This window comes from Stigmatopora argus, chromosome 8, assembly GCF_051989625.1.
Source record: "Stigmatopora argus isolate UIUO_Sarg chromosome 8, RoL_Sarg_1.0, whole genome shotgun sequence".
Taxonomy (NCBI): Eukaryota; Metazoa; Chordata; class Actinopteri; order Syngnathiformes; family Syngnathidae; genus Stigmatopora; species Stigmatopora argus.
This window is the reverse complement of record NC_135394.1, coordinates 11,364,089-11,386,533: the sequence shown is the minus strand read 5'-3', so window position 1 is coordinate 11,386,533 and position 22,445 is coordinate 11,364,089. Positions and strand designations below refer to the sequence as shown.

The window sequence follows — 22,445 nt, the reverse complement described above, 5'->3', positions numbered from 1 at the left end:
CAGTGAACTCTTGCAGGAATGAAAGAATGCATTTTCAAGATGAGTTAGGGGGTTTGTTTGGTGGGTGTGCCTACCGGAACCTCATGAATCAGTGTCAGCCAAGCGATGAGAAAATAATTAAGAAACAGGCGGGCACTGTGTTAATCGCTGCCAAAGGTTGGAGGCATTTCCACTGTGTGTGAATGAGAGAAGAAAGGCAATAATGGCGTTTAAAAAAATCCATATGATAACTGATGCCAAAATGCCCTTCAGTTGGCATTATGAAGGGAGAAAAAATAAATAGGACTGCCATATTGCAAATGTTTACATACAGTATCCAACAACACGTACACAGCACTTTTCAGGATTTATGAGTGTGGCCGTATAATACGGCGACAGTAATATTTCACTTTTGTTATCATATTGGGTGTAAATCTGCTGAGATGTATATGCTGCAGATAGAATAATTTAAGCAATTTCTCTCTCATTTTTTCTCCTTTCAGCTGATATGTTCATATGAGGGGGAAGCAGAAAAGAGCAGGCAACAGAGGGGGTGGGCCTGTCAAGAAGAAAGAGGCACAGAAACACATGCACGTCAACACTTTCACACTCCAGAGTTTTTACATGGTACGAGTGCTGGGCAGCACAGATTTGTAGAACACAGTTGGAATGGCCCTGATTCAAGAGCAAGGAAAATAGTGTCCATTAGATTATATTCAATAATGAAATGTTTGCTCCATATTTGAGTGACGGCAGCCTGCTGGGTGTGTTGCAGAATGTTGGATGTTTTAACGGCATACACGTTACAGTTGTTCAAATACCATTTTGGATACAAGGCGTTCCAGTGAGATCCCGCTCTTAGGCTCAGAATGCAGAAGCACTTTTCCTGTGGGGCTCGTGTTCACTAAAATACCATGTTTTGATCTCGGGCTTTGTGGCCTGGCAGATATGCTAGAAGGACCGTGTGCAGCCGTTAGCAACCACAGCCTCCCACGGTCTCTTTGTGAAAGACTCGCTGCTGTGTTTCAGGTTGTAAAAGCTCCCTATGAATTACAATGTAGACTATTAACTGAATGGTTGTGCTAACACAGGCATGTGGATTAGGCTCATGTAGACTTTTTTGGTAGGCCGAAATGATCGTGTGACAGCTGAGGCTTTTCTCGGGACTTGGAACTCAACTGTTGTGCCAATAAAGTGTTGCATAATTAATGGGGTAATGGCATTCCAGGGAAGTATTTGGAAGCAGCATTTACATTTTTTGTCACTTAAACAATAAGTCTTCCACTTAAAGTTGTGATTCCTAAACCTTGTACATTAGACTGAAGAAGAAAAAAAAATACATCAAACGTTACATTCTTGCTGAAATACTGCCATCAGTGGTAGTCAGAATTTGGAAAACCATAAAGTACACATGAAACACTATTCTTTGAGTAACAGTCAAATGGATGGTAGATTTCAGTAGATTCCTCAGAAATAGAATATAGAAAATATATATATATATTTTTTTTCAACTGCCAAAAATACATACATACATTTTCAACTGTAATTTATATGTACGTAATCACTCTTTGTGGTCGTAGCGATAATGCTGCGGTTCTTTTCTTGTTCTCACCCGATTATTGCATAATAACACCATATAAAATGAACTTTCAATTTCAAAGTCAGTAGCGATCGTTTGACGAACCGCGTGGCTGTCAAACTTCAAGCCGCACACTCTTTCTGACCTGCGTTATACATGAAAGAGTGGAAAAATATCAAAATGTAAAGGAAGGGAACCATGAAAGACATATTTTCTGATAGAGCCAGCTCACCAAAATGGACTCGCTTGTGTAACGTTACACTTGATGGCTGGTTAGGCACTCCAGAGACCCAAAACATGTCCATACAAGCAATTAAAAACTTTTTTTCCACGCTCTGTCTTTTTGCAAATTGAGTGGACTTATTCATTTGTGCTTCTTGGAGCATGCAAACTTGCTTCACTTTGCTGTACTTCAGCTACTATCCATGCAGCGTGCATACGCTGTATCTGTATTCCAGCTGGGTTACACAGAGACTTATTACTGTATCCTCCGAGATAGCGCCGCAACCTGCTAAGGATTTTGGACAGTAGAATGAGACTCAGTGAATAGCAATGTGGCGCCGGCGAGAAGAAGAAAAGAGAAGGCGGCAAGAATAAGAAGCAGGAGGCGAGAGTGAGGAGAATGCAGCTCTACTGTAAATTGCAACACACACACACAGACGGCGTCCTGCAGTCCTTGATAAACTGGAATGGTTGAAAAGGAATCGTTTCCAAAGAAAGACCGAAAGGATTTCAGTAGGACCTTCGAGTTGTGCAGTTGGGAAGCGGGAGGCACGGCGACGACGCAATTGTCGGAAGGATGCCTCAGTCACCATGACGATGGCTTGTTCCACTCGGATTGTCAATCATCTTTCACCAGAGGCATTAAGAGGGGAAACGGGGAAAAAAGAAGCAGTGTAAATGTGACTGTCAGCAGTGGAGATAAGGGCAAATTATGAACGATATTTACTCGGCTGATAAAGAGCGCAATAACGAATGGTTGAATATACTGAGTAAGATAGCATCCCTTCTTTTTTGTGTTTGTTTTGCTTTGGACGGTTTTCCCGCCTCCTCATTTCAAGGAAGATAAGCTTAGGAAGGCTCCAGCCTTTTAAGACCAGCCATTGTAGTGTATAGGAATCACATTCTTTTGCGGATGGAATAGCAAAAATAACCCGACCCGCCCCACCATCGCTGACGCCATCCCAGCATCCCTTCCCTTTTCACAAGCCTATTACACTACCCCGAATAAGCAGAATGCTACACAATAACACTGTCAGCATGTGCTCAGGCTTTAAAACAGACGGAATGAAATTAATTAACCCAATGCGATCGCAGTGCTTAGCAAGTGGAATTTAATCCAATTTATCACATATATGGTGGTTTACTTGGCTTGTGTTTCCATTAACGAGAGGATGGAGATGGGTGTGTGCCTGGGTGTGCCCTGACACTGAAAACGGATGCTAAGCAGGTCAGGGATCATCGGTGGGAAAACATCCGTAGTTCGGCAGTACCACCAAGTGAGGGTATCCTGCCAAATTAATGATTGAATAATGAGCTTTTTATGTTGTCAACGGAAGGCAGACATTTTTTTTTGTCATTGCACCTCTTTTTCATCTAGGGTCCACCTTCAAATGATCAGGGGGTAGAGAGAGAGAATAGTTTGTTTACTGGTTTCGAAAATAAATTAGCATTGTAGCTTTTGAAGGCAGCAGGCTAACCCGCTGAGATGACAGCGGCAACTGTAAGGCTGCCGATGTGTTCCGTAGCCTTAATGAGGTGGCTTATTAGCGCCGTTTCTCCTCACCAGCCGCTCACATGTAACAGCGAGAAAACGCTGTGCACCTAAGAGCAGTTCAAATGCCATGTTGTGTCGTCTGAAACAAAAGCGAAACAACATGGACTTCCATGGGATCACTGCTGCTGCTATATTTTCTCTATTTTTTTTCAATGCCTCAGTAGTTGACAATAGGCATACCTTGTTATTGGTAACCCACCATTGTGTACAGCTACAGTTTAAGTGCAGTACTGTATAGATATCATAGTAATAGTACAGTTATATTTTGGTAGTGTGTACTTTTAATTGCAGGGCTGAACTTTTAAAGAGGTTTCAACTATCGATTTTAAAGCATGTTTCCTGCCTGAGGTTCAAGTCTGATATTTCCAGTAATGGTTTTAAATTAAGGTTTCAAGTTTGGGTTGGCATTCAAGTCCCGGTTTGGGATAGAAATGAATGTAAGAATATTGGTAGAAAGTAAGTCCTTCTGTGTTTTGGTTCCCAGTTTAGGTTTGAAGGCTTTATTGTAGTTTTCCCAATAGATTTTGTTGGGGTTCTTGGTATGAAATGAGTTTTGAACTAAGGATTACAATTTTAACCCGGACGTTAAATTGGATGTATAATTTAGGTTATAAATGAAGTTTGAAATTAGGATTCAGGTTTCAAATGATGTGTTCTTTAGTGTATAAACTGAGAGATGCCTAGACAATTCTTTATACTGTAAAACGCAAACAGCTTCTTTTCAGTGCAGGTTTAAAAGTATAAACTTATACAGTGATAGAAAGTGCATCAGACTACCATCATATCCTTAAAGGTGCAACATTACTGTGAGTGTGTGTGTGTGTGTGTGGCCCTCCTTCCACATCCAACCCTTAAAATTTATATTCCCCCTCCGGCAAGAAGGAAGGACCATCTCTGCCTTTCATTTTCCAGTTCAAGGCTTTTCCTTCCTTTTTTAGCTTTTTTTTCAGATAAATGTTCTCCTATCTACCCTGACAGATGTCACGTCGTATCACGTCCACGCTGATACGTAGCCTCTGATCCTGCCACTTGCAATAAGCAGCCAGCACCAGGGAAGCCCCTTCCCCAGATAACACTCTGACACGCTTGATTATTTGCAAGGTGCGGCCCAGTGCTGACAAACCATAACTGGACGTCAGTGTGGTAATATGGCTATTTCTGGTCAGAAAAATGACATGACCCATTGGGGGATAGGAATTAGTTGATCACATGGAATTTGATACATTTCAGACACCAGCAGAGGGTGCAATGAAATTCAGGTTTCTGAAAAACTGAGGTGCTTGTAAAAGTGGTTCATAAACTCCACCAAGTAGTACTTATAAATCCTTTTGCTATGATGACCAAGATTTAAATATTGTACTGTAGTTTGCATAAGCCATAAAAAAGACAGTGGTTTATTCCAAGAAAAATCTATGTATCTTTATTTCTTTCAAACACTGAATAGTTTCAAAGTTTTGGTCTCAAATTTGAATTAGGATTTTCAATTAAGATTTCAAGACTGGTTTCAGATATTTAAATTAGGATTTTGGGTTCCAGGCTAAAAATGGACTTTCAATTTATTTCCAAATTAGAGGTTTAAAGGTGGGCATTTCAATTACTAGTATTTCTAGAATGGCATCTGGTTCAATTTTTGTTAATTCTGTTTTTTTGTCAAGTTTCAGCATGTAGTTTCAGGTCTGGGATAAGGTTTGAAATTAGAGTTTAAACCTGGGATTCATTTTGGGTCATCTTAAATAAGAAGCCATATTATGGTCAGTCACTTAGTTCCATTGTATGCAGATTAACCATAGGGTACAGTACATTTACTTAAAGCTAGTAGAAAGTAAATGGAGTGAGGTTCCCCAGACTTTGGCCCTCCTTATGCATCAGTGGCATTCTCTGGCTGAATATCCCTTGGCTTCTTTCACATGAGGAGATGCTCATTTGGCAGCTAAACTTAGCCGGCTTGAGTCGCTTTTTTGGTCAGAGTCCGGCCTGTGCATCTCTGTGTGAAATGCATTATCTAAAGCCTTTAGCTTCAATGTGACTCTATCCTAGATGTCCATTACCCACTTATTCTTCTGTTTATATATCATGGGGTACACGCTTTTATGTATATCTTCTGCTTGCCAGAATTAATAGAAATAAATGATTGATCAAGTTGGGCTTTGGCATCGAAAAATAAATCTTAGGATCAATCCTTTCCTGTCAATCAGCAATTACAAACCAAAGCAAAAGTATTTTTTATTATTTTATAATATTTATTATAGTGTATATATATTTTGATTTTAAAAGTTTCAGTACTAGAATGAATTTTAATATTGGATTAACGTGACCTCAAAGTTTGATGGTATATTGTCGTGTGGAAATAAAAACATTACTAAGTAAGTAGCGGAAGGAAAATGCTCACAAAGGGTACTCGGATGTTTCGTCGACGGACGTTTCGTCGACGGACACTTGGTCCCCGGACGTTTCGTCGAACGGACGTTTGGTCGACGGACGTTTCGTCGAACGGACGTTTGGTCGACGGACAGTTCGTCGAAAGTTGTGACTGCAGAAAATTAATATCCACCAAGTTACACTTACTAATAGTAGTTCAGATATTCCTTTTCCAATTTAAATATAGAGAAATGATGATACACAGTTTTAGAAGCAAAGGTTTCTACTGCATGTTTTGAGTGATTCTTCTGCCAGCCTAAAGAGAACGACGGCACTGTCGCATTAGAGTACATCAGTAAACACGAAGTGTCAGGTCAAGGTAAAGATCACCCCCCTCATACTCCTCCCTTGCTCAACAGAAGTCGTCTCCTATTGAAAAGTCAGCGGTATTCACGCTATGTCTCAGCCGCCTCGCCTGCCAGGCGTAGACGAGGCCATTGTTCAGCTGAGCTGCGCACTGAAATATTTCTCTGGCGACACAAAAAAGCACTGGATCAGCAGCAATTAGTTGAGGAGTAAGAGAGAGATAAAGAGTGGACGGCAACTGTGTGGGGAAAAAAAACGAACGAGTGCGTGTGGAAAATGTGGAATCAGCGTGGAGGAATGAGAAATTGGAGATGAATAGTAGTGGGTGGAGGGACCCAGTAGGGGGGCCAGTACTTTAAGTGTTGTGTATGATACTGAAGGTCCAAGGAGCCATGTTTCCACATAGCGGCAGAGATTAGTTTTGGAATAGTACCTGGGGTGTTAGTTGAGACAACTAAATGTTAAATAAATGATTCGGCAATAACAATCTGTAGTTTCATTCTGCAATCTAGCACAGATGCCTGAAACGAGTTTGCTCAAAATGGAAATAGCTATGAATGTGATTAGATGAACAAATCAAGAGCTGAGGCATGTGAATTTTAGCAGAGTCGTTTTCAGAGGATGTTTTATGGTTGGGATTTTATAAATCACCTACAGTCTTAGCTATCACAGCTCAAGCTCTTGGCAGTTTTTGGCTATGTTTGTCAACAAGTTAGCCAAAGTGAATTAGTGACAGTCCTTTTATTGAAAATGTAATTTCAAAGTGACATTCAGTAGAGAGAAAATATATCCTGCCAACCAGTCCCAGTTTTGTTAAAACCTGCCGTGAAGAGAAAGAATGGCGACAAGCGCAGCCAATTTCAGGGAGACTAGGAGATGGAATGCTTTTTTTAAACAGACGGGTACTCCGACATGTCTTATATGTACATAAAAAGTTACGACATATGGCACCATTGCTCAATTTGACATTACTACTGCAAAAAGTAAAACTATTTTAACTAAAAGGACGAAACAGTCATCTGCAATATGCATGAAAGATCATTTCATTTCTTTTTTAGGAGAGTGTTTACGAAAGTATGTGCACATGTAGAGACATATAGTTTGTGTGTCGAACGCCCTCATTATTGGTCCTGACCACTTTCTTGCCCCCACGCTCGTAAACAGGGAACTCGCTAATGCTATCAGATTAAAATAATCAGTCAGGAGGAAAAAAAGATCATACCCCGGGACTCGGGCTGTTTTGCTTCAAGACTTTGCCCGTCAACATAATAATTGAGGTCAAAGTTGTAACTGTGAACTTTAATTCCTTTGTTTTCAGAGGACAGGAAGTTGTTCGTGGGGATGCTGAATAAACAACAGACCGAGGAAGATGTCTACCGCCTATTCGAACCTTACGGAGTCATCGAGGAGTGCACGGTCCTAAGAGGTCCTGACGGCAACAGCAAAGGTAGGCACCGTGACACACTTGTCAGCTCTATTTAGGTCGCTGACGAAAGAATGACTCAGTGGGTTGTGCGGAAAATGCACGTGACTTACATGTCGGATATACTGTTAGTCAAATAATGTTTTTTTTTGTTTTGCTCAGGTGTAAGACGTGCTAGACATTTGTGGAAACTCTATTCTTGGGTGGAAACTTTCATATAGCTAGATTTCATGCATTTATAGACCGCTGTATTTTTTTCCATTCATTTTCCGTACCGCTTATCCTCACAAGGGTTACGGGGAATGCTGGAGGGTACACGGTCGATTGGTCGCCGGTCTTTTGGTCGCCGGTCTTTTGGTCGCCGGTCTTTTGGTCGCCGGTCTTTTGGTCGCCGGTCTTTTGGTCGCCCGGAAGGTTATTGATAATTACCATTTAAATCGTTGCTCAAATTCCCTAAATACAAACTGTGAATTACTATTTAGTCATACTTAATGCCCTATTAATTATTAGGCTAAAGAAAAGCTCCAAATATCCCAGACTTTTATTATTTTTTGTTGGAGAACTTGTTAAGACCCTGACTGACGTCCCTTCCTAAGGGGACAACTCATGTACATACAAACTCTTATACAATCACACGTCGGCTCAGTGAAACTGCTCATGGCCATTGTTGGCTTTTATTGATGCGTAGACGGTGTTGTTTTACCTTGTTTTGTCGCCGGTCTTTTGGTCGTCGGTCTTTTGGTTGCCGGTCATTTGGTCGCCCGTTGTCGCGGTCCGGGCGACCAAAAGACGGCGACCAAAAGACCGGCGACCAAAAGACCGGCGACCAAAAGACCGGCGACCAAAAGACCGGCGACCAAAAGACGGCGACCAAAAGACCGGCGACCAAACGACCGCACACGATGCTGGAGCCTATCCATGCCAATTGCAAACCACAAGGAGACGGCCAACCAATCGTACCTAGGGGCAATTTAGAGTGTTCAACCAGCCTACTATGCATGTCTGGGATTGAACACTCAATCTCAGAACTGCGCTAACCACTCCCCCACCAATGTATTTCTTGCTTTAAATAAAAGTACATAGATACAACTTTTAAATTCCCATAGCAGCACAGCTGATAGCACAGAACAATTTATCAGTTATTTTAATCACATACAGTAACGGTGCACGTCATTTTAAAATGCTGACTTTGCTATCACAGAGTCTCTCTCAGCATATAGAGGTATCTCATATGAGGAAAAAAATAAACAACTTCTGCATTGCAAAACCAAGATTTTAATCCTGCACTGTCCTCATTTTATGCTAAATGTGAAGCATTTATATTTTCTGCAGAAAATCAGAAGTGAAAAGCAGTCAAAGATACATGACATTACTTTTACAAATTAGATATTAGGTAGTATTATTTAAGTGCTAGTATTAGGAAGTGCATCTTTTACAGGCCACAAGCTAAGATGCCAACCATTAAAACTCAATGTACTATAATAAACACTGGGACACAGCAAAAATGAGCTCTAGTTAAGAAGCTTTTTTTAAGAAAAAAAAAGAGGGGTAGTCTCTGACTACCACAAAAGCTGCTCTCACAATTCCTCTACCGTAAATATAGGAAATGATAAACAATTGTTTGCCATTACTCGGAGCACGGCGTGTGAGGATAACCTTGAGCACTGCGCGGCAAGCAGCCTCACTAATTCCAAAGACAAAGACATTATTATCTGATCATATGTAGCAAACTTAATTATTTCAGTCATCATCTAGTGGACCTTGATTGTGCATCCCCAGTGTCATGTTCACCTCAATGAACAATTAGAGCAAGAGTGGCTCCCTGCTGTTCCCAAATCAAAACCATCTACATCTAGTGATGTCTAACTAGCATTGTAAACGAAACATAAAACAATTAACGGGAACCTTCAGAGGTTGTGTAGAAGGACCTTGAAAAATGTACGTGACATGAGTTAACTTCTCAAATTCATACAATGTAGCATCATAGAAGACAGTTACCACAGTGCTATTGCAAGTTTCTTTTTTTTACCTTAAGGCATGCATGAGGCAGCCCCAAACTTTTGGAGACATCAATTTCCTCTGACATATAGCAAAGTGCAAAGGGACCAGTTGTTTTTCATGTCTGTGCAGCCTATTCCCCAGCTAGCGCTTATGGAAATTGTTGTGGAATTATATCTAAAAGGGCTGGAAGCCAGAGCATTGTGACTCTGCAGTAGTTTGCAGGAGGAGGAAAGATGGATGTCAAAACAATTCATATGTCCCTGCTGTGAGGGTGCACAGGGCCAGGCCAGGGAAGCTTTATTTCTCTTTGTGTAACTTTGCAGTGTGCTCTGCATCCACGAACGCTACAGCACTGTAGGTGCTCAATGAAAACAGTGGGAAATCACTTTTTTCCCTTCTGTTTCGTATCAGATGACTTATTTGAATAATGTTTTCCAATTATTACCTTTGATTACATTATGCAAATGTGGTTTGCTGCTGGGCTCCAGTCTGTAAAACTGCCTTCATTCTAAACTAGACTGAAAATTGTCGTCTCCAAATGCCGAGAACTTTACTCGTTGTAGTAAAACGAAGAAAGTTATACCTTGTGAGGTGAAAACAACCACACCATCTTGCCTTTAAAAAACATGTTTGCCACTGACAAGTTAACAAAGTTCATCTGGAACAGTCAATTTTGTAACATGGGTGTTGAATTGAAACATGTCGACGGGCAGTTTAGCAGCACTCACATGAATATCTCATTTATATTGAAGAAAATTATAAACATGACTGTGTTACATACTAGGTCCCTATCATTTTGAAATGCGTCTTTGTTTGTTTGTGTGATTGTATTACACTGCCCCCTGTGGATCAGACACACACATCAGAAGAAGCCCTAATGAATTAATAATGTTGCATATTCTGTTAAAATATGTTATTATTATTATTATTATTATTATTATTATTATTATTATTATTATTATTATTATTATTATTATTATTATATTACTCTTTAAGAGAATGTATTTTTTCCCATTGAATAATTTTGGAAATATTCTAAGCTTTTAAGGGAAGGCTGGAATGGATAAATTACATTTTTATACATTTCAATTGAAAAAGATGATTTAAGATACTGTTATGGTTACACAATGCATTCAACTTGTATCTCAAGTAACTTCTGCACTTCTATCAATTGAAATGTTCCTATTACAAGACCATCCATCTAACAATTAGGGATACATGGCTTATAAAATAATAATTAGGGGGGAAAAAAGTAAGCAAGTCTCAACTTGGGATCAGATCTGTTTTGTTGTTCCCCTCAGTCTCCCGGGAACAAAAGATGTATATTCATAGCTATACGAGGGCATTATTTCCCAGTCGTAAACAAATGCTATACATTTTCCATATCTTTGTCATCCATTTTTCACTTTAGCGACTAAATAATTGATGAGCAACATGTCGAAAGGCGGCAAAAAGCTCCCTATGTGTTGTACCATAATATTCCTGAAGGACAAGCGAGTTAAGAAATGTCGGTTTGCGCACCATCCACACAAATATCGACCTTGGTGTTGTTGTATGCCAGTGTTTAAAATGCACAGACAGGCGCGCGCTGCTAAATAGCACACTTTTCTGCTTCATCTGTGCAATCTTTTGCCTGCAGCCTCAGCCTGCTTGTCATGCCCACCCACTGTGAAAGGAGGCGCATAGCTTTCCTTTTTTTGTCTGTATTATTTTTGAGTTTATATGATGTCAGATACACTACCACATCCTTTATTTACATACGGTTGACTTTCACTGGACTTGACTGATTGCATATTTATGCCGTTTGCATCTTTGTTTTCTCCAGGTTGCGCCTTTGTCAAGTTCTCCACACACACCGAGGCTCAGTCAGCAATTGGCGCCCTACATGGAAGTCAGACAATGCCAGTGAGTATAGCTCTTGTACACTAAAACACCCACGCTTACTTGAAAGTACTAATCCAAGTACAATTTACACCATTAGGATCATGAGAGCCAAAGACCACTAGGCGAGCAGATCGATGAGACAACAGATCTTATTCCATTATTGATGAGTGATTTGCATTAGAATTCAGTTTATTGTTGATTGCAAGAACGACCAATTTGCTTTTGTTACTAGAGGCCTCATACTGGAAATTATTTGTGTACTCTTATTTCCAACATTTTAGCCTTTTTTTGATCTCGTACAATATTTTGCAGTTTGTCATTGATTCTATTGTATTTGAAAAGACAACAGACCTCCAAATGACACCCTTGTTTCATTGTCTTGGTGCAAATGAGGCAGAATTGATCATACAACTAAAAACTTAGCTAGTATCTGTTTAATAATTGAGTGAATAAATTAATGATTAGTTCAATAAAATTATCTGGATTTTTTTTCATTAACATTACCTGCTCAAAAATAACACTATAAATCTAGAAATGGTCTTTAATCTACATACATCACAATATGTATTATACAAACACACTCATGGTCATTGTCGATGGCAAGAGACTTAAAAAAAAAACAACGATAGTTAAGAACAAAGATAACACCATTTTACAAAATTCAGCATCGAGGACTTTGTTCAATTTCGGAGCTGCGATAAAAATCTCTTCCTCAAATGTGAAGATTTATATGCTTTTTTTATGATATGACAGCAATATATACAGCATGAGAAAGTATTTGAGGTTGCCCACTGGGTTCCATCAAGGTCTTCCCTAGCAACGCATTTCTGGTTATTCTGGTCGTACTTAAGTGATGCATGCAGGCGTTAAAAAATGGGTGAAGTGACGCAGTTTGTCTCTTTAATTAACATGATATTTCTTTAAAATCTCATTTGAAGATAAGTGTTGAGAGTGATAATTGAATTTGGGGCGAGTCATCAATCAGCGGTGTTCTGCTTGCATAATCACCACCTATAACTACGGTACGAGATTACATTTGCTCTTTATGTAAGCACGCCGCGTGTCCTGTGAATTCTGGATTCTGTGCTGAGAGGGGCTATTTTATGAATGTGTTGGAAGCCCACTCAACAAAATAAAGGTGACAGAGTCACACAGAATGGAACAATTGGCAGAGCCGCATCCATTATTTCCACAAAAGGTCTGGAGCGCGCCACGCTTTCGTCCGCATTTTTGTTGGTTGGAAGCAGGTGGACTCTGAAGTCCCTCTCCCTATCTTCCTGCCTCGCTCGCCTCACAGAGCTCATGTTTGTCCTTTCATGATTCTATTATTAATGGTTGCCAAATGTGTTGCGGGGAGAGAGCCACTAGAAAGCCAGCTGTGCCATTTGAGCGAAACCCTGCGAGTCAATCTAAGTGCAAATGACTGCAGGTCGACTCTTGATGTCCATTCTCCATAGATAGTGTCCTTCCCCATTGCTCCAGTCCCGCTATCTGTGCTAGCTCTTTGGCCCGGGCTCGTCTCTCTTTGGCATCCTCTGGGGATATTAGGCAATAGACTTGTTTACTCCACCTTTCGCCACATCGGCTGCTGAATTATTCATCAGACTATAAGCAAGGGGCCGAAGGGAGTGGGGTGGTGGGTTGATGGGGAGGCGGAGGGGGTGGGTGGCAATGAATGGACAGGATTTATACCTCCTGCTCTGCTAAATTGATTATAGAAATATGATCAGCATCTCATATCCTGAGGCTGCCGGCTGGAGAGGTTCACCATCAGTGGGCCCTGACGCTTTCTGTCGATACGCGGGACGTACTGTAGCGCCCAGTTAGGCTCCGGTGGAGTGCAAAAGGTAGTCAAGACAGCAATTAGGAATAAAATCAACATAGACAAATGTATTGGGAATACTCTATAGCAAGGGTGTCACACTCGGGTTGGTTCGCGGGCCGCTTTAACGTCAACTTGATTTCACATGGGCCGGACCATTTTAGATATAATATTTAGATTTTTTTTCTATGAATGGATTAAAAGAACTGGATTAAAAGCCCTGAATATTCAGTTTTTTATAGATCTAAAACAATGTTTATTTTAGCTTTTTTTTTACATATTTTTAGATTTTACAAAATGATTTTTTAACTAAAAACAAAAAAAAAGATTAAAAAATTACAATTATTGATTTAAAAGGGGGAAAATCAGGAAATTTAATATACATCTATACTCTTCATTTTAATTTGATCCTAAAACAGAAAGTCGGCACTCATAATTTACTTTCCCGGGCCACACAAAATGATGCGGCGGGCCAGATTTGGCCCCCAGACCGCCACTTTGACACATGTGCTCTATAGTATCTATATTGTGCAGTGGCCAGGAAGTGTCAGCACAGGCATATTCCATACACTTTGCAAAAGAAAACGGGACAGAAATGCCAAAAGCCGCAACATATACAACAACATGGCAGACTACTAGAGGGATCGTCTCTGTCTTGTGTTTCAAAATTAATGAGCCCATGGAGATTGTATGTAGTATGACAGAGGGCATCCAGTAAAGCTCATTGTATGACGTTAGGAAGTTAACTAGTTAACCTGTTAAAAAGAGACTTTAGGCATCTTGTACCTTAGGTGCAATACTATCATGGATGCCATTATTGGGACATGGTACATGTCATGATGTAAAATTTGTCCCTCTGCTTTCTTGATAGATAGAAATAATAACCTATTTGGAAAAGTATTAAAAGAAATGCATATGTAATAATAATGTTTTTATTGAATTTTGGTTGAAGGGGCCTTATTTCTATTTTAGATTTTAATGGAGCTTACATCAAATCAAACATATTTATGTAATACGTGCGATTGCTGCATATCATGTTTGGAAGAACTTTATATTACCTTCAAATTTGGCAATCAAGGGTTTATATTTTGCCAAATATCATCCTCCCTAGCGATTTTTCTTTCATAAAATGTTCTCTAATTTATGTTCCCTTATCAGACATTTTCGCCAGCATTAACACATTTGCTTGTCTTTTTTAATTGTTTCAAGCTTCCACATACCTGCAGACGTGTGTGCGCGCACACAGCATAGAGCACACTGAAAGCTGCAACTTATGCAAGAGCACATACACACTTTCTATGTCACAGGCAGTCATGAGGAAGGGTCAAAGGCGCCCTGACTGATCTTATTTTCCAGTTCGCAGAAGTTGAGATGAATACATTGGTGCCATTCAGGGGCCACTGGGCATTTCGTATGGATAACGTGGTTGATTCTGGTAGGAATGAGGAATTTGCACCACGGACAGCGTGGGGAGTTTGTAAATAAGCACCACCCGGTGCATATATATGGCTTATTTATTCCTGAGAATGAATATGTCCACAAATGTATCTGTGATAAGCATCACTTTTCAAATAACTGTAAACAATTTGTATGTCTGTGATCATGGGGAGAGAGGCTTTTGTTTAAGTGTGACAGCAACTGCCTGAAAACATAAATACTGTATTATTCTATTTTTATGCACCATAATTTAAAGGAGCTATGAAATTAAATGGAATGGAATCTTGAGATATGTGGGATAAAATATGGAGAAAAAAACTGATTTTGCTTTAAACTTAAACCTTGGTTTCCTTGCAGTTGAAGTATAACAAACATCATGCCATAGATCACCTAACAGGCAGTAGCCATTGCCTCAAAAATTCAATGAGTTGAATCTGAAAACTGAAACGCGGCTCAAATCTCTGACTTGGTCTTCAAGTGCGAAGCTGCCCTTTGCCAAACGCTTCCACTGTTAAACCTCACAATAAAGTTAATGACGCAGACACTAAAGAGCCGGACAGACACAACAGATATAGCGTTCCAATGTACAAGAGTGTCAAAATTAACCTCGGTATTGCCCGAGAGTGATCATAATGTGTTGATGTTACACAGTAAAATGCTCATAGCTTGTTTATTATCCACTCCATGGAGGTTATGTTGTCATCAACATTCTCATCTTTTACTAAATCAACATAGTATTGTGTAATCAACATGAAAAATCGAATTTATCCCCAAACCCTAAACTACTACTATTGAGGTTCAAATTAGAGACATGGAGATGAACTGAAATGTGTTATTAATCTATCTCTCTATCTTAGATTATATATTTTTACTACCATAAGTGCCCAGTGGTCACTGCTACCTTGTTTGCCTGAAAATGCTACTTGGGGATTTTTTTTTTCATAACTGTGATAGGCCGTGTGATGGGATCCACGGTCTGCATCAGCGCAATAAATATTTGGCAATATTATGTAGTGATTGACTATCTCGCGATTAGGCTTACGGACAAAAATATATATATCTCGCAAACCAAGGACTGCTTCTATATTCCTTGAAAAAAGGAGAGAGAAGAAAAAAAAAACTACCCTTCTGAGAATCACCCACCTTCACCACTATGATTGATGCCATTGACAACCTTGTACCAATTTCAGAGGGGGAAGCACCTGATTGTGAGTGACACACAACCTTTGCACACCGTCAAATCAGAGTAATATTTCGGCCTTTTATGTGCATCGATTGACCACAATAGGGGTGCGGCACACCGGAGAGGCGGAGCACCCAAAAGGTCAAATGTAGCGCTAAATCATTTGAGGATTCTTAATGAAGGGTATGTGGCCACAATGGCCAGTGCACCTGCTGGGTCTGTTATTCCCAGCTACTGAATGGCAATGACAGCAACAAAGTGTGGATAATAGACGGCCAAGCACAGACAGAAGATTAAAACATAGAGCAGCAAGTGAAAGCAATTGCACCACTTTTCTTTTAAGAAGGGGTCAACGACTGCTTGCTGATATTACTTCCATTTGTAGTTTTAAAAAGATTTTCTTCCACCAAAAATGATGATCCAGTATGTTCCGCAGAAAATTGAAGCACTTATTTCTGAAATTGGGGTGAGAGGATATTTTTGTGTCTGATAAAGTGCCACCCTATACATGGATGGATGGATAAATGAATAGATAGATCTTCATTAATTTTCCATTTTCCTCACAAGAGTCGCGAGGGTGCTGAAGCCCACTTGTGGGCAGTAGGCATGGCCCCGCCTGCATTGGTTGCCAGTCAATTGCAGGCCACACTAAGGCAACAAAACAGTCGCACTCATACCTAAGGACAATTTAGAGTTTTGAAACACCCTATGCTATCATGCATTTTTTTTTTTTGAGGTGACGCAGGAGGAAACCAGAGTACCCAGAGAAAACTCACGCATAAAGAAAACATGCAACCTCCGGGCATTGAACCCTCGTGAGGCAGATGTCCTCCTAAAATATACATGTACATACTCTATATCAGGGGTGTCAGACTCGGGTTGGTTCGCGGGCCGCTTTAACGTCAACTTGATTTCACGTGGGCCGGACCATTTTAGATATAATATTTAGATTTATTTTTTATAAATGGATTAAAAGAACTGGATTAAAAGCCCTAAATATTCAGTTTTTTATAGATCTAAAACGTTTCTTTTAGCTTTTTTTAAACATATTTTTAGATTTTATAAAATGATTTTTTAACTAAAAACACTGAAAAAAAATTATTAAAAATTACAATTATTGATTTAAAAGGGGGGAAATCAGGAAATTTGATATACATCTATACTCTTCATTTTAATTTGATCCTAAAACAGAAAGTCGGCACTCATGATTTACTTTCCCGGGCCACACAAAATGATGCGGCGGGCCAGATTTGGCCCCCGGGCCGCCACTTTGACACATGTGCTCTATATATATATATATATCATAAGTCATTTTTTAAAAACATTTTTAATAAAAATATGCCACTCATTCAATCTTCCGTTTTAGCTCCCACTATGAAATTTCCCGATAAGTCAGCATGGTTAGTTTCAAAATGAAGCGTAGAAGGGTGCTAACAAAGACCATGTACCATTTGGACCTTTAACCTTGATCCCCTCTTCCCTCCCGCCATCCGTCCAGGGAGCCTCCTCCAGCCTGGTGGTCAAGTTCGCCGACACAGACAAAGAGCGCACCATCAGACGCATGCAGCAGATGGTCGGCCAGTTTGGCATCTTCAACCCCGCCATCGCCCTTCCCTTCAGCACCTACAGCTCTTATGCACATGCGGTGAGTCTGGAAAAAGACACACTTGTGGTCTTCTGTACACACACACACACACACACACACACATCGACTGTCGTGATATCAAGAAGTTGGTGCGTGCAAAAGGCACAAGATCAAGGAGTTGATACAGCAATACAAAAACATTTCTAAATATAACCACTATACTCATTACAATCAATGACATTCCATAGGCAAATGGTTTGTAAGACCTTTTTACACCATATACTTCAGAAAAATACTTGAGTAGTTTTCATTCTTCTTCTTTAGTCAAATTTGTCATACACTCTAGATGGCTGCTGAAATACAGTAAGCACATTTTAATTTGTATACATGGATTCACTAGGCTTTATTGCAACACGAGGCTGTCCAATTTCATGTGTTTTGAAAATTTCATGAACAAATCTCAACCGACCCACATGGGAGGGGTAAAAAAGCCGTTCTCCCTCAAATCCCCCCCGCACATTCTCAGTCAGGCTGACGAGCTGGTGAATGAATATATCGGAGCGTTTAACAGCTACACACTCTGACATTTCCCCCAGGAATTTTGAAGTGCAAACGCCAACTAAAAGAAAAAGGGAATACTTGGCTTCATTTATCAGGGCGGCTGGAAAGACAACTCGTAAGGAATGCTAATGTCACCCCCTTCGTGTTTCCTCCGCTACTTAAAAGTTGTCTTTTTTCCCCCAGAATGATGATTTAATTAGGTACATCACAACTTGGTTCAGCAACAAGGTGTAATGCCAATGCATTAATTTTCCTGAATTTAGAAGCATCTGGCAGAATCCGTCTTGCAATTATCTTCACATAGGTCTTGATTTAAATGAAAATCTTTCTACACTCAAGTATGTTCAACAAATACATTTATTATTTTAACTTTTAAAAGTTAGCCAATCAGTCATGTTATGTCAAATCGACAGTCATGTGGTCAACAGATAACCGAATGGTTAAATGATTTTGCGCTGATAGCTTTTCCATGTATACAAATAATGGCCTTCCCTCACAAGGTTCAAATGCATTCAAATTGTATTTTCAGACTCCAAAATGGCTTTAATATTAGTACTTATGGTAATGTCTTTCATTATTGTGGCACTTACTGTAATTGCTGCTCTCTGTCTAATGTCAAGAAAACAGAAAGAACATCAGCGTAGAGCAGGGGTCTCGAACTCAATTTACCTGGGGGCCGCTAGAGGCCGAGTCTGGGTGAGACTGGGCCGCATCAGGATTTCCACAAGAAAAGCACTGATAAAACATTCCAACGTTATCAAATATCTTTATTTTTTAACAAAAAAATAATGAATTAAATAAATTAACTTAAAGATAAATAAAAAATAAATCAATCAGTAATACAAAACCAAATAATACTAATGAGCATACAGTAGATATACACTGGCTGGCTAAGTAGAGAAAATGAATTATTTTTATTCCGTTTCAAATGTCTGTATTAACAGCTCTTTAACCTTTAACTTTCTGAACTTGAATGGAACATTGAACATGAAATATTCTGAACACGGCTTCTCTTGCCTACTCCTTGCTGCTAGAGACCTGGCAGCGCTTCTTCTCACATAGTCACATTTGGCTTGAGGGAGGAAGCAGTGGAGACCCTCAGTAGAGCTTGAAGATGCTCATCAGTAAGTCTGGACCTGTACTTGGACTTATTGAAGTTCAAGGTGGAGAAGAGCTTCTCACACAAGTATGTGCTCCCAAAAAGGCACATGGTCCGCTTGAACCTTCGGGAAAGTTCAGGGAAGCTGGGGGTCAACTCTCTCAAAAATTGCCCAAGCTTGTCTGCTTCTCCACTCACCTCCCTGAACTTGGCTTTGAGTGCAGAGTTGCACTGCAGGTCAATGAGCTCCATTTGAAGCTCAGGAGGGGCATCTTGCACATCAAAGGAGAAGGGGTCCGCAAAAATTTGAAATGTGGCTTTGTGTGTCTTGAAGTCTGCAAATCTGTGATCAAATTCCTCCTGTAGCTTCGAAATGGCCTCAACATACTTCTCACCACTGAATGGTGTGCCTGCATCCACGAGAGCCTTGCATGCTGGGAAATGGCAAAGGTTTGTCTGAGAGAGCTGGGCTTTCCATAACACAAGTTTAGTGCAGAATGCTCTCACGTTGTCATAGGCAGCACTGACAAGTTGCCCCTGGCCTTGTAGCTTCTTGTTCAGTACATTAAGCTCATGTGTGATATCAACAAGAAAAGCCAAGTCCATGAGCCATTTGGGATCACTTAGCACAGGATCAATCAACTCACAAACGGCATAGCTAGCTTTGACTGCTGCATTACTGTCTTTGGTAGCCTTCTTGAAGAGATCCTGTTGCCTCAGAAGACGTGTTTTAAGACTGGCAACCTGGTTGGCTCTCTCATCTCCCTGGTATTTTTCGTACTCCTCAGCATGTCTCGTAGTACAATTACGTTTCAAATTGTATTCCTTGTGCACCGCAACTTTTTCAGTGTAAATGAGACACGTCGGGGTGCCCCTGTGCTCAACAAAGAAATATTGCACTCCCCACTTTTCTTGAAACTGTCTGTGCTCATCACCGACCTTTCTCTTCACGGCAGGCTTTGAAAGAGACATCTCTGGGGCTCTGTAATATGTTTTTCCACTTGGAATGAGTCTCGGGTTGATCTTTCACATTCAGTCGTGCGGGTTTGTGGCGCATGTGCACTTTCGCTCTCCGTTTCAATCGCGGAGATGGCTACAGACACTGACACAGGCTGGATCACGGATCAAAGCGCCTCATTCAGTTCTATGCTGAGAGCAGCGGAGGAGTGTGCGCGCCGAGCGGAGTGATCGGCCTCACGGCTTCTCCTCCGCCCAGCTGATTGGAGGAATGAATGAGTGAGTGAGCGAGGCACTGGACAGCCCGGCCGATGTCCCGCCCTCCAGAGCCGTATACCTCACCGTGATTGGTTCATTCAGCTCCGAACCAAAGTTCCCTCTAATTTTTTGTTGGTCTGAGCAGAAAGACAACCTCCCTGAGCGCACTGAGTACCAGTGTGAGCGACATCATCGGTACTCGGATGATTCGCCTAAAGACGTTTCGCCGACGGACGTTTGACAGACGGGCAGGTCGCCGAATGGACGTTCCACCGAACGTTCATTCGGCCGAACGGAGGTTTCGCCGAAACGGGATTCGAACGCTCGCCCCGCCGGATCGTGTGTGTACAAGTTTTTCAACCTCGGCCCGCGGGCCATATACGGCCCGTTAGGATTTTTAATCCGGCCCGCCGCCGGTGTTGTCCAAATTATAGTAAAAATCAATGTTCGTCTACCATCAATGGCAGTCCGGGAATAAGCACTCTTGGGCAGGCAGATGTAGCAGAACCGAGCCGTAAAATGACAGCAATCGGGTCAAATCCATCCTAAAACAGCATTTAATGATTAAATACAAATACTGGATGATATCGCGATGGAGGCAAAAAAACGTCTATAGACGTCCATTCGCCAAACGGCTCAAAATGCTCTCAAATTCGGTCAAATCCAGCTGAAAACAGCGTTTAATGATTAAATACAAATACTAGTATTTGTATTTAATCATTAAACTAACAAATACTAGTACGACCTGTCCGTCTGTCAAACGTCCGTCGGCGAAACGTCTTTAGGCGAATCATCCGGTCACGACATCATCATTGCTCGCTATCGGCACACCAGTATCACACCTGCCACAAGCAGGTGCATGTCAATGTTCCCTCTAATTTTTCATGTAAAACATGCTGTAAAACAAGAAAAACATGAGTGGACAGAGCTACTGCCACTGGCTGCCACTTAAACGGCGCCATCATGGGGAAAGGGGTTAAAAAAAAAATAAAATAAAATAAAATTAAAAAAAAAAAAAAAATTAAAAAAAAAAAAAAAAAAATTAAAAAAAAAAAAAAAAAAAAATATCGATCTTTCATATTAAGACGGGGGCCGCAAATTATCGTCCCGAGGGCCGCAGTTGGCCCGCGGGCCGCAAGTTTGAGACCCCTGGTCTAAAGGAAGTGCTCAGTTGGGCGATGACTCTTATTTATTATGGCAGGGAAGCAGCAGGATGCCAGGAGCTTGAGTTCTGGTTTAATTCATTACACTGTGGATTCTTAAAAAAAAGCCTCATCAGTCAGTCATCGATCCTGATTCATTGTAGATCAATACCAATTTGTAAAACTAAGCTTGTATCGTATTATGTTAAAATTTTGGCTATTTAACCCCCAAAACATGATTTATTCATTGATAATTTAGGAAAACAAGTTGATTTTGTACATACAGTAAATATTCATTCATTCGCTTATCCTCACAAGGGTCGCGGAGGGTGCTGGAGCCTATCCCAGCTGAATTGGTGGCCAGCCAATCACGGGGCACGAGGAGATGGACAACCATTCACGCTCACACTCATACCTAGCGGCAATTTATGTAGTGTTCAACAAGCATAGAATGCATGTTTTTGGAATGTGGGAGGAAACCCGGAGAAAACATACAGTAAATACATAAAACAATAATTTAACTTTATTGGCTAAATTCTCCCTAGGTGTGAGTGTGGGTGTCTTTGGTTATTGGTGTCATAGTGATACTGTGATATTGTGATACCACTTTATACAAGGTTCAAATGTGAATGTGTTCATCTAGCAATATATAGCTAAAAGAGCCCAAGTACAACATAAAAAGTATTTTTTAAAGCAATGTTTTTGCATGACATGCCTCTCTTCCATCAATGATTCAAGCTCCTACCACAATTCTTCAAATCAGAGGCAGCAAAGAAATATGTAGGAGTCCGCTCCTACTATGTAGGGATGATTAGCCTTAGGCGCCGGACTCGTGCGTGCACGGCAATTCCCCCGTCGCCACTGGGGAAAAGTGGTGAAGTGATACGACGGATGTGTCTTTACGGTAGCGATAACGTGTACTTAACTCCCTGAAGACGAGAACTCTATGACAGTCAAAGGCCTTCTTTATCTCCAAAGGCACACTTCCTATTTGTCCCCCGTCTCCATACATCCTGGCCAAAAGGAGGCCAGGT

The 22,445-nt window shown here is 40.7% G+C and overlaps 1 protein-coding gene across 5 annotated transcripts in view; it reads left to right on the top strand.

Annotated features, from left to right (window-relative positions):
* The window catches only part of celf5a (cugbp, Elav-like family member 5a), a 198,517-nt gene that overhangs the window by 144,490 nt on the left and 31,582 nt on the right, over nucleotides 1-22,445 (top strand). For all 5 annotated transcript variants that reach the window (XM_077606462.1, XM_077606459.1, XM_077606461.1 and 2 more), the window contains exons 4-6: nucleotides 7,378-7,506; nucleotides 11,309-11,388; nucleotides 17,308-17,454. In XM_077606462.1, the coding sequence (XP_077462588.1) occupies nucleotides 7,378-7,506; nucleotides 11,309-11,388; nucleotides 17,308-17,454 (356 nt within the window). The remainder of the gene's footprint in view (nucleotides 1-7,377; nucleotides 7,507-11,308; nucleotides 11,389-17,307; nucleotides 17,455-22,445) is intronic.